The sequence below is a fragment of the Pecten maximus genome, chromosome 7 (genome assembly GCF_902652985.1).
Source record: "Pecten maximus chromosome 7, xPecMax1.1, whole genome shotgun sequence".
NCBI classification, from domain to species: domain Eukaryota; kingdom Metazoa; phylum Mollusca; class Bivalvia; order Pectinida; family Pectinidae; genus Pecten; species Pecten maximus.
This window is the reverse complement of record NC_047021.1, coordinates 19,622,636-19,637,128: the sequence shown is the minus strand read 5'-3', so window position 1 is coordinate 19,637,128 and position 14,493 is coordinate 19,622,636. Positions and strand designations below refer to the sequence as shown.

Below are 14,493 nucleotides of genomic sequence, written 5' to 3'. Positions count from 1 at the left end.
AGTATAGCGGAGCGACTGATGAAACAAAGTATAGTAGAGCGACTGATGAAACATAAAGTATAGCGGAGCGACTGATGAAATATAAGGTATAGCAGAGCGACTGTTGAAACAAAGTATAGCGGAGCGACTGATGAAACAAAGTATAGCGGAGCGACTCATGAAATATAAAGTATAGTAGAGCGACTGATGAAATATAAAGTATAGCAGAGTGACTGTTGAAACAAAGTATAGTAGAGCGACTGATGAAACAAAGTATAGTAGAGTGACTGATGGAATATAATGTATAGCAGAGCCAGTGATGAAACATAAAGTATAGCGGAGCGACTGTTGACTGATTAAACCTAATTATGATAGTATATTAAGCCTACAGCAGTTATAGGGGTGATGAACTATAGAGTAATTATTGGATTTAACAGTTATGGGGTGATGAACTATAGAGTAATTATTGGGCGTTGGACATTTAACAGTTATGGGGTGATGGAACCTAAATCAGCTACGGTCGGGGGCGATAGAACCTTTAGCAGAATCATTTACAGTCGGGGGCGATAGAACCTATAGCAGTTACGGTCGGGGGCGATAGAACTTATAGCAGTTATGGGGGCGATAGAACTTATAGCAGTTATGGGGGCGATAGAACTTATAGCAGTTATGGGGGCGATAGAACTTATAGCAGTTATGGGGGCGATAGAACTTATAGCAGTTACGGTCGGGGGCGATAGAACTTATAGCAGTTACGGTCGGGGGCGATATAACCTATAGCAGTTACATGTATGGGGGCGATAGAACCTATAGCAGTTACGGTCGGGGGCGATAGAACTTATAGCAGTTATGGGGGCGATAGAACTTATAGCAGTTATGGGGGCGATAGAACTTATAGCAGTTATGGGGGCGATAGAACTTATAGCAGTTATGGGGGCGATAGAACTTATAGCAGTTACGGTCGGGGGCGATAGAACTTATAGCAGTTACGGTCGGGGGCGATATAACCTATAGCAGTTACATGTATGGGGGCGATAGAACCTATAGCAGTTATGGAGATGGTTGAACGTAGAGTAGCCAAATTCTACCTCCTGGAACAGCATGTCAGCAAAACTCATCTACCTACTATTTACATTTGTATATTTGTATCGACAACTGATACTGTCTATATGTTCAATGTTGCTATAATAATCTGCCATACCGTAATATATCGCTCCATTTAGAAATTGTCCCTCCGAGGAAATTGGTTGATAGCATAACTTTAACGGTTTTAAAACATTATATACACATTTAACTTGAAACTAAAAAAATGCTGGATGCATTTTACAGCCGAACTTTGAAAATTTTAATAATGATTCAGTGAGAAATTTAAATTGAAACTGTCAATTTTAATTATCAATTTGATGTAAAAATATACAGACAACTTGAATTCTACGAGGCATATTTAAGACAAGATGAGTCGGGACGGCGTACAAGCGGAAGATGGCCTTCCTTTCTCCTCCTCATTCACCCCCACACGGCTTCACGTTAATTTCTCCCAGAGAAAACCTAACGAATACAATTATTTAATTATTATTTAATTCGTAAAATGGCCGCTTAGGCTGTAGGTATAATTTTGGTTGGAGTCTTCCGTGTTTTTCTAATCAATGCGTTGATCGTGTATAATTGGTGCACATGTGCCGACTTCCTGTTTCTATTCCCCACCCCCCAAGTCGACCCCCCCCCCCCCCCCACCCCCCAGTCGACCCCCCTCCCCAATCTCAATGTCTACTTTCTCTATCCCCTCGCATTCTGATTCTCCTCACTGATATGACTAGGTCTTCTAGCCCGTCTGTAAACATTACATATACGGTGATAATATGTGCACTATATAAATGAAATGTACATAATAATATGTTCTACTGACGGAAATATAACCTTAAAGAATTCCACATCCGGAAAGGTTTTTACTAACTTTGCTAAAAGGTAGTGTTGGTTTTGCTAACGAAATGATACACGTTTCATCTAAAGATACGTCTGCAGAGGGATAATTAACAGGGGGAGGTAACTCTATCAGAAATAACAGTTTTTGTTATTTTCTATGTCGTATTAGTTAGCACGGGTAAATTAATTGAACACTCTCAATAAGGACATCTTACATCAAGTTACATTACACCAGTAAAACATGTATCCGTATATAATTACAGCGACATAGATCATTCCGTCTCTGTGGAGAATTTCAATTCACAACATACAATGTTCTTGTAATATTTGTTTAAATCTTCCAAGTTAATCATCACATTAGAATAACCTAGTAAAGAATAATTCTCGTTAACTCTCGTTAATTCTAGTCAGAATAATTCTAGTTAGCTCTCGTTAATTCTAGGCAGAATAATTTTCGTTAACTCTCGTTAGTTCTAGTCAGAATAATTCTCGTTAAATCTCGTTCATTCTAGGCAGAATAATTCTCGTTAACTCTCGTTAATTCTGGTAGAATAATTCTCATTTACTCTCGTTAATTCTAGTCAGAATAATTCTCGTTAACTCTCGTTAATTCTGGTAGAATAATTATCGCTAACTGTCGTTAACTCTGGTAGAATAATTCTAATTTACTCTCGTTAATTCTAGTCAGAATAATTCTCGTTAACTCTCGTTAATTCTGGTAGAATAATTATCGCTAACTGTCGTTAACTCTGGTAGAATAATTCTGATTTACTCTCGTTAATTCTAGTCAGAATAATTCTCGCTAACTGTCGTTTGAACCACTAAAGCTCAACAAATCCCGTCTGTGGTTTTTAAAAGCATCATACTTGTCGATGTTGTACTTTATAAGGTACGTACATATACTGAGAGTGTTATAATTGACATCCCCTTTGTTGGTTGACCCTTAACTGACCAGAAGTTAATCACTGACCGCCATATCTGTCATAATCCAGAATATTTATTTCAAAGATAAATGTGTTTCCGAGAAATGTATATCAGATAGAAGAATTTCACAGATAAAAATCTAGGATAAATGTATTTTTGTGGACCTGTTTCAACCCCGACAATATTGCAGCAGTATCGCTTTAGCCATTAATATCAAGTTCAGATGGACACTAATGGTCGTGTTACAAAGAGAGCTGTAAATGTTCAACAACTTTGAAGACATTTAATTCATTTGTTCAACGATTGTTAAATGATTTTTCTCTAATTTTAACAAGTTTAACACGATTTTATTCACCCCGACATCGGTGACATAGCTCAGTCATAACACTAACCCAAACACACCAGGTAACCGTGTTTAATCACTCCACATTTACCGTATCGGACCAACCTACGGAACGAACTAAGATCAAATCTTGGCCCCTGGTCATCAAGTTTTTTTCTCTAACAAGACTGGTCAGCTATCTACCAGCTCCATCTAACTGACCTTAATGTGTTTACCTGTAGAAATCGGATTACCCGCGAATCAGGCATATTTGATCAGATCCAAATGACCGATACATATTTTAAGCGATAAAACAAGTCACGTGCTATTTGTACAGTTCTGGTCTGCTTTGGAATGCAGATTCCGGGGCAACAGTTTCTCATTAGATACACCAGATTTGACCACGGCTGATTCACCTTATACAAGTCAAACTCTCATTCTATGCCAGGAATCCAAGCTATTAGTGAAACCAATAAGTGACCCTTCAATACATGAAGGTACATATAGTCAATGCAATTCGTTAATTATCACAGCTAAGTGTTATTGTATTGGCAAACGGCATGTACAGTACCTTATCTAGGTCAAATTATATTTTAATGGGTAAAATGATTGCATCTTATCCAGGTAAAATTATATTGTAATGGATAAAATACGTGTATCATATCTAGGTCAAATTATATAGTAATGGGTAAAATACGTGTATCATATCTAGGTCAAATTATATTGTAATGGTAAAATACGTGTATCATATCTAGGTCAAATTATATTGTAATGGGTAAAATACGTGTATAATATCTAGGTAAAATTATATTGTAATGGATAAAATACGTGTATCTTATCTAGGTCATATTATATTTTAATGGGTAAATTACGTGTATCATATCAAATTATATTTTAATGGGTAAAGTGACTACCAGATGGTGATGGCTAGCGATGTCCTATTGTAGAGTAAGCACACAGTTATAGACTGGACGCGAGGGAAATAGTCATGTTTATTACATGTTTACCGGTGAAATATATAGCGGATATTGAATGGTTTCCCGTTTAATATATCATATACTTCACGAGAATGACAAAATATCAAAATATTCTGTCATACGAGTGAAATATACAGGTATGTTATTTTTAAACGGGAAACCATTCAATTTTCTTTTTATTGCATTTTATATACTTAAATTAAATTTAAAACATCGAAAAATTAATAGTGTCAAAAAGTGCGGGAATCAGTAATAACGTCATCTCTTCGTGATGTTACTCCACGTCAACTTTTTTTCAATTTTGTTTTTAAGTTTATGAAATGCAGTAAAAAGAAAATTGAAAGGTTTCCCGTTAAATTTAACATATATTTCACTCGTATGACAGAATATTTCGATATTTTTAACTCGTGCTTCGCACTCGTGTAAATATCGATATTCTGTCATACTCCTGAAATATATGTTATATTTAAAGGGAAACCATTCAATATCCTCTATTTATTACAATACATGTATTTATGAAAGCCCAGGGTAGAAGGTGCAGGTAGCACGTGTGATTTGGAACGTTAAAACTGTATACTATGTTAAAGGGAATCCAATGACGACGGGAACCTTCTATGTCTAGTAAAGACAATTGTTAATTTATCGCCGACAGTAAAGATTTCTCAATAGCAAGGATATTTTTCGTGATGAACATGTTTACAAACAGGGTTCCCTGGCAAGCTAACTGTAACATTCACTATAGATTTACGAGTCACGTTGAAGAAAAATCCTGACGTCGGTACTTACAACTGTAACTCTTCAGAATATTTCATAACTAAGTTCTCAAACAACAATCTTAAAAATACCTTAAAAGTAATTTGGGTCGAGCGTTCCGGGCAAATATATTTAGAGGAAGAAAGATACCTGTAAACTAAACTTAACTTTTTAAAAAACATCCTTCTAAAAAGATTATGCGGACAAAAACAATTTAAACGTAAACAAAAATCTTAACAAAGAAGGCTTTTTAACTAGCCGGTGTGTAGCAAGTCACAGACAAGATGCTGAAGATACCATAACACTGGACCGAGAAGTACTGACGACGTTTTCTATAAACCCTATGATAAGTAAATTGGGTAATATCTGACTGAACTAGCAACTCTAGATTTGAGATAACTCTCCGGTTACCTGCCACCCCTAACGATCCGTCCCGACACTGGCGGGGTAGAAGGTATCGGTGTCGGCTCTCGAATAGCACTTTACCCAATCGACCAAGTCAAGAGGGCTTATACCCCGAATGTTAAACGGATTACGTGGAGTTAAGTGGAAGTATTTAACAAGATTTCTCATTTAATTTACCATGTACTACATGTTTGTGTTGGGCAAGAATCGTCGAGTCGTCTAACCAATTGTCCGCTATCGCACTGAACAAAATGACCAGATATTTGTTTGTCTAATAAATATATCATGTTTCGATAATTAGTTGTGTATATCCCTTTTATAGTCAGTATATTGTTCACCAACCGAAATATCTACAACTTAATTATTCGTCAAACACAATATTAACAAACCCAAGTATCTCTATTTCTGGCAGTGACCAATGGAGAAACCTCGACATCAACATGTAATATCCGCAGATAGCATCACCAACGTAAATGTCAACCCAAACATCACCGATCCAAATATCAACTATCGCTTCTTAACATCACCGACCTGAAATCAACCCTTGCTCAAAATGATCACCGACAACTTTCAACTTTCTTTATTCAATCTCTTTACAAAAGTTCAATGTATAGAGAAACATATTTACAACATTCAACAAATACAATATATAAGGAGGACAAATCATATAACTTTTTAAACAGAACTTTGATAAATCTACATAAATTTCTTAATGTTTTGATATTTGTAGAGTTCATTAGTTGTGAAAATTTTTATAATATTTGGTATCGCAAACACCAAACCTCGCTACAAATCATCACCGACCAACATAACGCGATAACTCCAATTTTACTCAACGCACCAACATTACTAAACGGTTAGTGAACTCTTATATAAAGTACAGGTTCATCATCTTGAATAAAAATACCAGTGATTAACTTTGTAATATATATCACAACCGCCCGGCAAAACGGACATGGTCTATCTATATATGGTGTTCTAACACAAAACAGACATCTACACAAACGATTTAAGGTTAAATCGGTTCATTATTTTAATTCCAGGACACCACATTTCATCTCACAGCCGTGTGAGAAGGAGTCGGTTACAGTAATCCGATTACGTACGACTTAGATTTCATAGTTTCGGCAAAGTTATACCACAGCACTATACACTTCCAGTCGGCAAGATACAAAGCCACGCCAGGGCCATACCAATCAGGGGATTTCTCCCCCACTGTTACCTCTGTCCACCTCAGCAGTTCTGAAATATCTTTTTCTCAATCCATGGATTCATGAACCAAATTCAACACTACAAGATTAGACTTACTTCCGGTCACGGTCATACTTAAGACCTTTGACCTATATTGAGATCGGTGATCCGTATGAAACTTACATGATGTGTGATGGGAGACATTTCCAGTAACTTGCCTATTCACTATCACATGTCACTATTCACTATCACGAGTCACTATTCACTATCACGTGTCATTATTTACTATCACGTGTCACTATTCACTATCACGTGCCACTATTCACTATCACGTGTCACTATTCACTATCACGAGTCACTATTCGCTATCACGAGTCACTATTCACTATCACGTGTCATTATTTACTATCACGTGTCACTATTCACTATCACGAGTCGCTATTCACTATCACGAGTCACTATTCGCTATCACGAGTCACTATTTACTATCACGAGTCACTATTTACTATCACGTGTCACTATTCACTATCACGAGTCGCTATTCACTATCACGAGTCACTATTCACTATCACGTGTCTCACTATCACGTGTTACTGTTCACTATCACGTGTCATTATTCACTATCACGTGTCACTATTTACTATCACGTGTCACTTTTTACTATCATGTGTCACTATTCACTATCACGTGTCACTAATCACTATCACGCGTCACTAATCACTATCACGTGTCACTATTTACTATCACGTGTCACTATTCACTATCACTTGTCCGCCATCTCATTTGGTTTGGTTTGGTTTGGTTTGTTTTGTTTAACGTCCTATTAACAGCCAGGGTCATTTAAGGACGTGCCAGGTTTTGGAGGTGGAGGAAAGCCGGAGTACCCGGAGAAAAAACCCACCGGCCTACGGTCAGTACCTGACACTGCCCCACGTAGGTTTCGAACTCGCAACCCAGAGGTGGAGGGCTAGTGATAAAGTGTCGGGACACCTTAACCACTCGGCCCCCCCCCCCCCCCCCCCCCGCCATCTAGTACTATATTATGTACATAATTAATGAACATCGGCCATCATTGTACGTCACCTCGTAACTCTAAATCAATTGATTCTAATGACATGTCCACATTTCAAATTTCAATTTTCAAGAGGTTAAATTAAGTCAAATTGTACCAAATTAGCATATAGGCGACATCAACTTGTGTAACCGGAAGCACGTCGTCACGTAACGTCTATGAACGTTCCAGACCAAAGCACCATCTTAGAGCTAAGATGTTTCTACGAGAAACGGCACCATCAACTGTTATTTCAGTTAAAATACCTAACATGACATACTGGCCCTATAATAAAGCTCGGGTCTAGTTAACAAGGACGGAGCCAGAGTAGCTCTCTCTACACACCGTCCGCGTCAGACATTCCCGACTCCGTGTGTAAGCATGTCCATGAAATTGGTTTAGGTAAAATACGACAGTAATGCGCGGTCATAAATAAAAATAACTAACAGTTCTAACAAATGTGACTCCGTCATACTCATCAGACTCTCAATTTCCCTCAACAAAACGATCCCCACATTTAATTTAAACTGTTTTGTTTATGAATCTTCAACGAAGTAGCTTGAAGCTGGCGAGAGAGACAACGATCTGTAAATACCAGTCTCGTGCGAGATCACGGTGCCAGTGTGATTGGACATACAGACTGATGGTAGCCTCGGTCATACTTATGTAATGGGGGCGTCAGATAATGGCTGGCCATTGTCTCGCATGGCTATAACTCATTTCTGCGGTGTGGTGCTACATCAGCACAAAATGTGTCCTTTGGATGGACTATTCTTATCAACAGAAAATGTAAGTTGGGACGGAATGGTCTCGCCAACATGAAATGTATCATAGTGATGAAATGGTCGGCCACTTTGTTCATACATCCGTACGGATACAGATGACAAGTGATATTAATGCCCCATGCTATACTGGCCACCGGCCTCTAAGTGTTTTGTTAAGAACTAATACTAGCTTATCTCCCCCTAGTTTGAAACTTTGGGGTAGAACTATCCGAGACCAAAGTCACGAAGCTCAATTTTATTGATAATTTCAATATCCTAGAGACAGGGGGCCAGTCTAGTCCTAGGCCTGTGTCCTAAGTCTAAACTGTTGTATTACACCATGAGTTCGATTTTACTATACTATACGCATTAGGTATATTATGAACTATTGCACGGCTAAAATGACTATTACACGCTCACGTGGGAACTATTGGACACCTGTGACGCTTCGAAAGTTGGTCACGTGCGAACAATTGAACACCTAACGTTTCGGAAGTTAGTCCTACACTTTCAAGCGTCTAAGTCACTCAGATTGCAACACTGCCAGACGACAGTTATGGTGACTTTACGGCCTGCAGGAAAGTCGAGATTTCAGTGATTCTAAGTATGTTTTAGTGTTTATGTAATAAAACAAGTATATCATGGGTGTCTGTGCAATTGTCCAGAATATTTGACCCTCAGTACTGGTAATCGACCGCTGTTCTGTTGCACTCGGCCTTCGGCCTCGTATAGAATAGCGGTCGAGTATACCAGTACTTCGTGTCAAATAGGCTGGACTAAATATTGTACAGACACCCATGATATATTTGACTAATAACGAATAGCAGCTGTATCATAATTCCGTACTTCAATAAAACTTCTTTACAAATTATTCTTCATGACAGACTGCTATAAGCAATGAAGGCCGCCTCTTCTGTATGTAGATGATGCACATTACTGCTGACGTTTTAGACTTCACAGGCTCCTGTGTGTGTGTGATGAGGTCGGTTCCGCCAGACCGATTTACTCGTTCACACCCGACAGAGTATAACATGCAATAAGGTAGACTATTTGTCATTATTAATACTTGTAATTGGGCATACATCCGCAATTAATGTGTTGACGGACCGCTGTGAAGTCTTTATTCTAAGTAATATTCATACCGTGGGGAGCGTACAACATTGTTGTGTCTATGCATCTGTCCTTTAGTACGAAAAAAATATCACAAGATTGTACAATATACTGAATTATATCTCGTCACCACGTCTGCGGATTAAATTCCTGTTGATGCCATGATAAGTGTATTAAATGTGATTGATATTACCGGTATGCGTGTGTATATCACTTTTGACCGATTAAAGCAAAAGATCGGAGATGCATGGTTGAACGATGCCTATACCGTGCTGGGTTTGTGTTTCTCAGGAAGCTGTGCTGTCACGGTGGAGAAGTCCTTGGGCAAGGCACTTTACCTTAATTGATTTGGACGGCATGTGACACGCGCCCATAAGTTGTTTAGTGAGGTAGTCACCGACTACTACCAAGAGATCTCACCTCAAAATAACCCTGGCAGTTCATGGGGCGATAAACCCGGGGCAACAAACACAACTCGCTTCCATGGTTAAATTCCAAATAAGTCAGCACTTGAGTGAGTTTTCCCTCACATTATATGCAGACTTACATTTGGTGAGATTTTAGTACATATATCTGTTACTCTAATATGTCGCGAAACCATTTCCGGATATTTATGATTTGGGTCCAGTTGGACAAATTAATGTTAGGCTCAGGTGGCGAGGTATTGGCAGTACTCATGGTTACAGTTTTCTAAGACATGAGTGAGGAGGTTCATTTGTATTAAAACAAGACCGGCAATATCCATATCACGATTATTTTTCTATTAGGAAAGTTGGCAACATTCGCTCCCGTAAAACTCTGAAGAATCAATAATGTCAAATATTTTCTATCGTACGGAGAATTTCAAATCACGGATTTATGAAACTGAAACTTAGTTATGAAACTGTAAACTGAAAAACTTCGTACTGACAGTTACTGACCTTGAGAATAATAAAATAAACATGTGCAACTTCAATGGTAAGTTCCAGGTATCGTGTTTGTATAAACATGCATTCTGATTGGAATACGTAATGTTACATGTAGGCGGTACTAAGTATAATTATTATGTAGAAACTGTCAAAGCGGCACATAAATGTTAACTTATTTCCATGCTAAGGTATAAACATTCATTACAATTAAAGCTATATAACTTGAATTGCGCATGCGCGTTCTTTGTCAGCCTGAATGCTAAGCGTTGAAAATTAGCCAAGAACTAATTTAATTACATATGAAAATTTATGAGTCTGATGAGACCGTTTCTTTCATTTGTCAGATGCCTATCCGTCAACTCCCCAAACCAGCTAAAATCAGATTTGGACACGTGATGGGTAACATAGCTTACAAGCTCTGTCATTTATTAATGGAATTTGTCAGATAACCATCAAAGACGTACATTGGTGATGGACAGGTACTCGTTTGACAGCATGTACGGAATCACCACAGTCCTCATTCCAACACCATTTATCATCACTATCTTAATGTGCCCAACAAAAAGCTTGCTCAAATATACAGCAAGCAGAGCATAATCTGGATCTCCTACGTGTAAATGATAAAAATCGAGTGCAGATTTCGGACAAGGAAACTTACATCTGACAAAGACTGTATAAGTGGTTGATGTTTTAAAAGACCGATATCTGTGAATCTTTATATAGTAGACGCAACACTAATTGACTAAGAAATAAGTGCGGTAATGTAAATGGTAAAAAGATGAGCTCATTTACAAATAACAAATGACATACAACACAAACCAGTGCTTGTTAACAGTTAGAGGTAAATCGGTGTAGTTGCCCTGTGCGGAGATCTCGGGATAAGTTATATTATTTCTGCGTTACCGATTCCAATCGCTTTGTCTAGTTTAGTTTCCGTTGTAAAAGATTTCGTAATGCTATATTCGGTCACGTGGTGGGCAATTACAGCTTGTACCGAGCCATCTGAGATTGTGATCAAGCTTGCTATTCTTGTTATGACAATGATGACGTCATAATTCGAGTGCGGATTCCTCTTATGTGTGATCATGTGACATGGCATGCATTGTTAAATGTTTTTAAATACTGCCGAAAAAAGTTCTAATTCGGTATAATTCGAAATATCAATTTCCTTAAACACAACCCTCGTAACAGAAGACATACATGACTTGTGCAAATCTCATTTCAAACGACCAATGTCTTTATTTTATTAACTTACATACAATATGCTACTGTACCTGTATGATATCTTAAGCGATGTGTGGTCTTTATGACGTAAACATTTATTGCGCACAGTATGACGTAAAATGTCCGATTATGTATACCTCTTGAGTTCCAGAAAACATAGACAGTCCGGCCGTAACATACAGTATAGCCCGGCTGTAACGGGCACTATTACATAAGCGGCCCTTGTATACAATCGATCAGGGACTGCCAGAGGTGGCATAGCCAGACCCCTATTCTGATTAGGGATTTTATTTGCCGAGAAACAGACCGAATCCAGACGCTCGTCAGCTATGTAAGACTACCAGGGCTTCACATTCCCGGCAGTTACACAATTATGGCAAGACTGCAGATGATTGTGATTTGCTTGATAATCCAAGGAGATCGCCTCGCATTAAGTCAAGAGCCTGTTTAGATACAGGGATGATGTTCTTCTTGACTTTCATGTGAAATGAAGGATTTCAAATACCATTAAATACCACTACATAGATTTTGTCTTATCTTGCCAAACTTTTCTTCCACTATTCAAACCACTGGATTTCCCATTCAAATGTATTGCACGTGTTTAAGTCAAAATACATGTATGTGCTCTCCCTTAGCCCCATCGTACATTCAGTGGTCAACTCTAGTCCAGGCATGGGCAGGTATCGTGCGAACTGGACAGGTGTATAGTGGACACGCCGTGTTTTAAGTCCGCTGACCATCCGAGTAAATAAACTTGTCGAGATACAAGTCTTAATTGGGTGTTCGGTATCTTAGATATTGGCTCAATCATCCACATAGAAACCTTTGTGAGCGTGGTGTCAATCACATTACATTATATAGGTATGGTTATTACAAGTTTGAGGAGACACACAGTTATAGACTGAGCTGTCAATGAGAAGACAACACGTGCTTTGACCACAACATGTACTTGACAATATTACGTAGTACAGTAAGTGCTATGCCATGAGTAGGTCGTTTAGAGAACCGGTTTTCTGTATTTCATACATTTGTATTACGTATGTAATCCCCACTGCATACCTGGCATCCAGCAGGGACTGGCGTTGACACAAGTACTAAAATGTCGGTATATAATGGTGTGGTTGATGGAATTACAATCTGATAAATGCCATCTGATAACACCAGTTAGCTGGGACAGCCGTGGCCCACCTAGATCTACACCAGATACACACTGTATATCTGATAAAAGTCTAATTACGTTTTAAAAGTCAATATTTTGGGCGAGCTTGTCACCCTAACACTCTACGACTTGGCAGATAAACCTCACGACAGGTAGCATATTCACTTGAATAACGTATTTAAACAACTGGAGTCAAATTATAGGCGTCCAAAAAGGTTAAGAGAGCAGCATAAAATCTTTAAAAAGAGCAGATAAAACTATGATCAAATCAACAGACACAATAATATAGATGTGTAAGGAAAGACTTCAAACAAAACACAAAAGTCTGTACCGGAATATCACTGACTTTTATCAACCTGACAATTCAACTTTGTATGTCATCATAGACAGGTAAGTTTGTATACAGGTGAATGTCGTCATAGACAGGTAAGTTTATATACAGGTGGATGTCACTATAGACAGGTAAGTTCATATACAGGTGAATGTCACTATAGACAGGTAAGTTTATATACAGGTGAATGTCACTATGACAGGTAAGTTTATATACAGGTGAATGTCACTATAGACAGGTAAGTTTATATACAGGTGAATGTCACTATGACAGGTAAGTTTATATACAGGTGAATGTCGTCATAGACAGGTAAGTTTACATACAGATGAATGTCACTATAGACAGGTAAGTTTACATACAGGTGAATGTCACTATAGACAGGTAAGTTTATATACAGGTGAATGTCGTCATAGACAGGTAAGTTTATATATAGATAAATCCCATCATAGACAGACAGCAGAATACTAATTACTTACTTTAGTAGATATTATTTTTACACATGTTATATCATAAACGACAGGTATTTTGCAGGTAAATATATTTACGTGTGAAATTCTTATTGGAATTGTAAATTTGCGTGCTTGTTAAGTTTGATATTTTTTATGAACAGGTAATTTTGTTTACATGTGCTATTCGTAATAAACAGGTAACTTTGTTTACATGTGTTATTCGTAATAAACAGGTAACTTTGTTTACATGTGTTATTCGTAATAAACAGGTAACTTTGTGTACATGATTGTGTTATTCGTTATAAACAGGTAACTTTGTTTACATGTGTGTTTCGTAATAAACAGGTAACTTTGTTTACATGTGTTACTCGTAATAAACAGGTAATTTTGTACATTCATACGTGCGTATTGATACAGTTTTCACACGCGTCAACTGTCATATCGGAGAAAACGAAAGTAATACTCACACTGAAATGAAACCACTACTACGACTATTAGTTCACAGTAAAATCCGGATCGTAACCGTCTCGCGGTCCGGAATGTACCTCCTTCGATAGCCATAACACTCAATACTCCGAACAATATAAATTACTCCAATATCACTTAGGTATCATCGTCTGAATTCATGTCCCGGGTCACTCTAGGGCAGCACCATGACGTACCGTCCTCGTGCTGTATAGCCCTCTTGTGCTAGTGGTGTTCGTCAGACGCCAGACTATATCACCGCCTTATTACAGCCAGCAATCAGGCGGCCAGCCAATCAGAGTGCCCGTTATTACCACCGCTGTCAGGCAGTGTGTTGATATATAGTAAGTGACCCGAAACCTTTCAGGTTAGCAACTTAACAAGCATTCATCATAGCTTGTTTATAGTTTTGTATGATGTTGGGCAATGTGTGCCGCTTTAGATATGTGTGGCCTCTGGTGGCACAGCCGTGCCACTATAGTATTACCGCTTCAGAGAAGTTTGATGATCACAGCGATCCCTATTAGAGTTACAGAAACAATGCGCAGTGTGTAGGTC

At 38.2% G+C, this 14,493-nt stretch overlaps 1 protein-coding gene across 1 annotated transcript in view; it reads right to left on the bottom strand.

Annotated features, from left to right (window-relative positions):
* Positions 1-14,174, bottom strand: part of LOC117331828 — a 45,132-nt gene extending 30,958 nt beyond the window's left edge. Inside the window, exon 1 of the mRNA XM_033890748.1 lies at positions 13,938-14,174. Coding sequence (XP_033746639.1) covers positions 13,938-14,031 — 94 coding nt within the window. The 5' untranslated portion in view covers positions 14,032-14,174. The remainder of the gene's footprint in view (positions 1-13,937) is intronic.
* Positions 14,175-14,493: the final 319 nt, after the last annotated feature.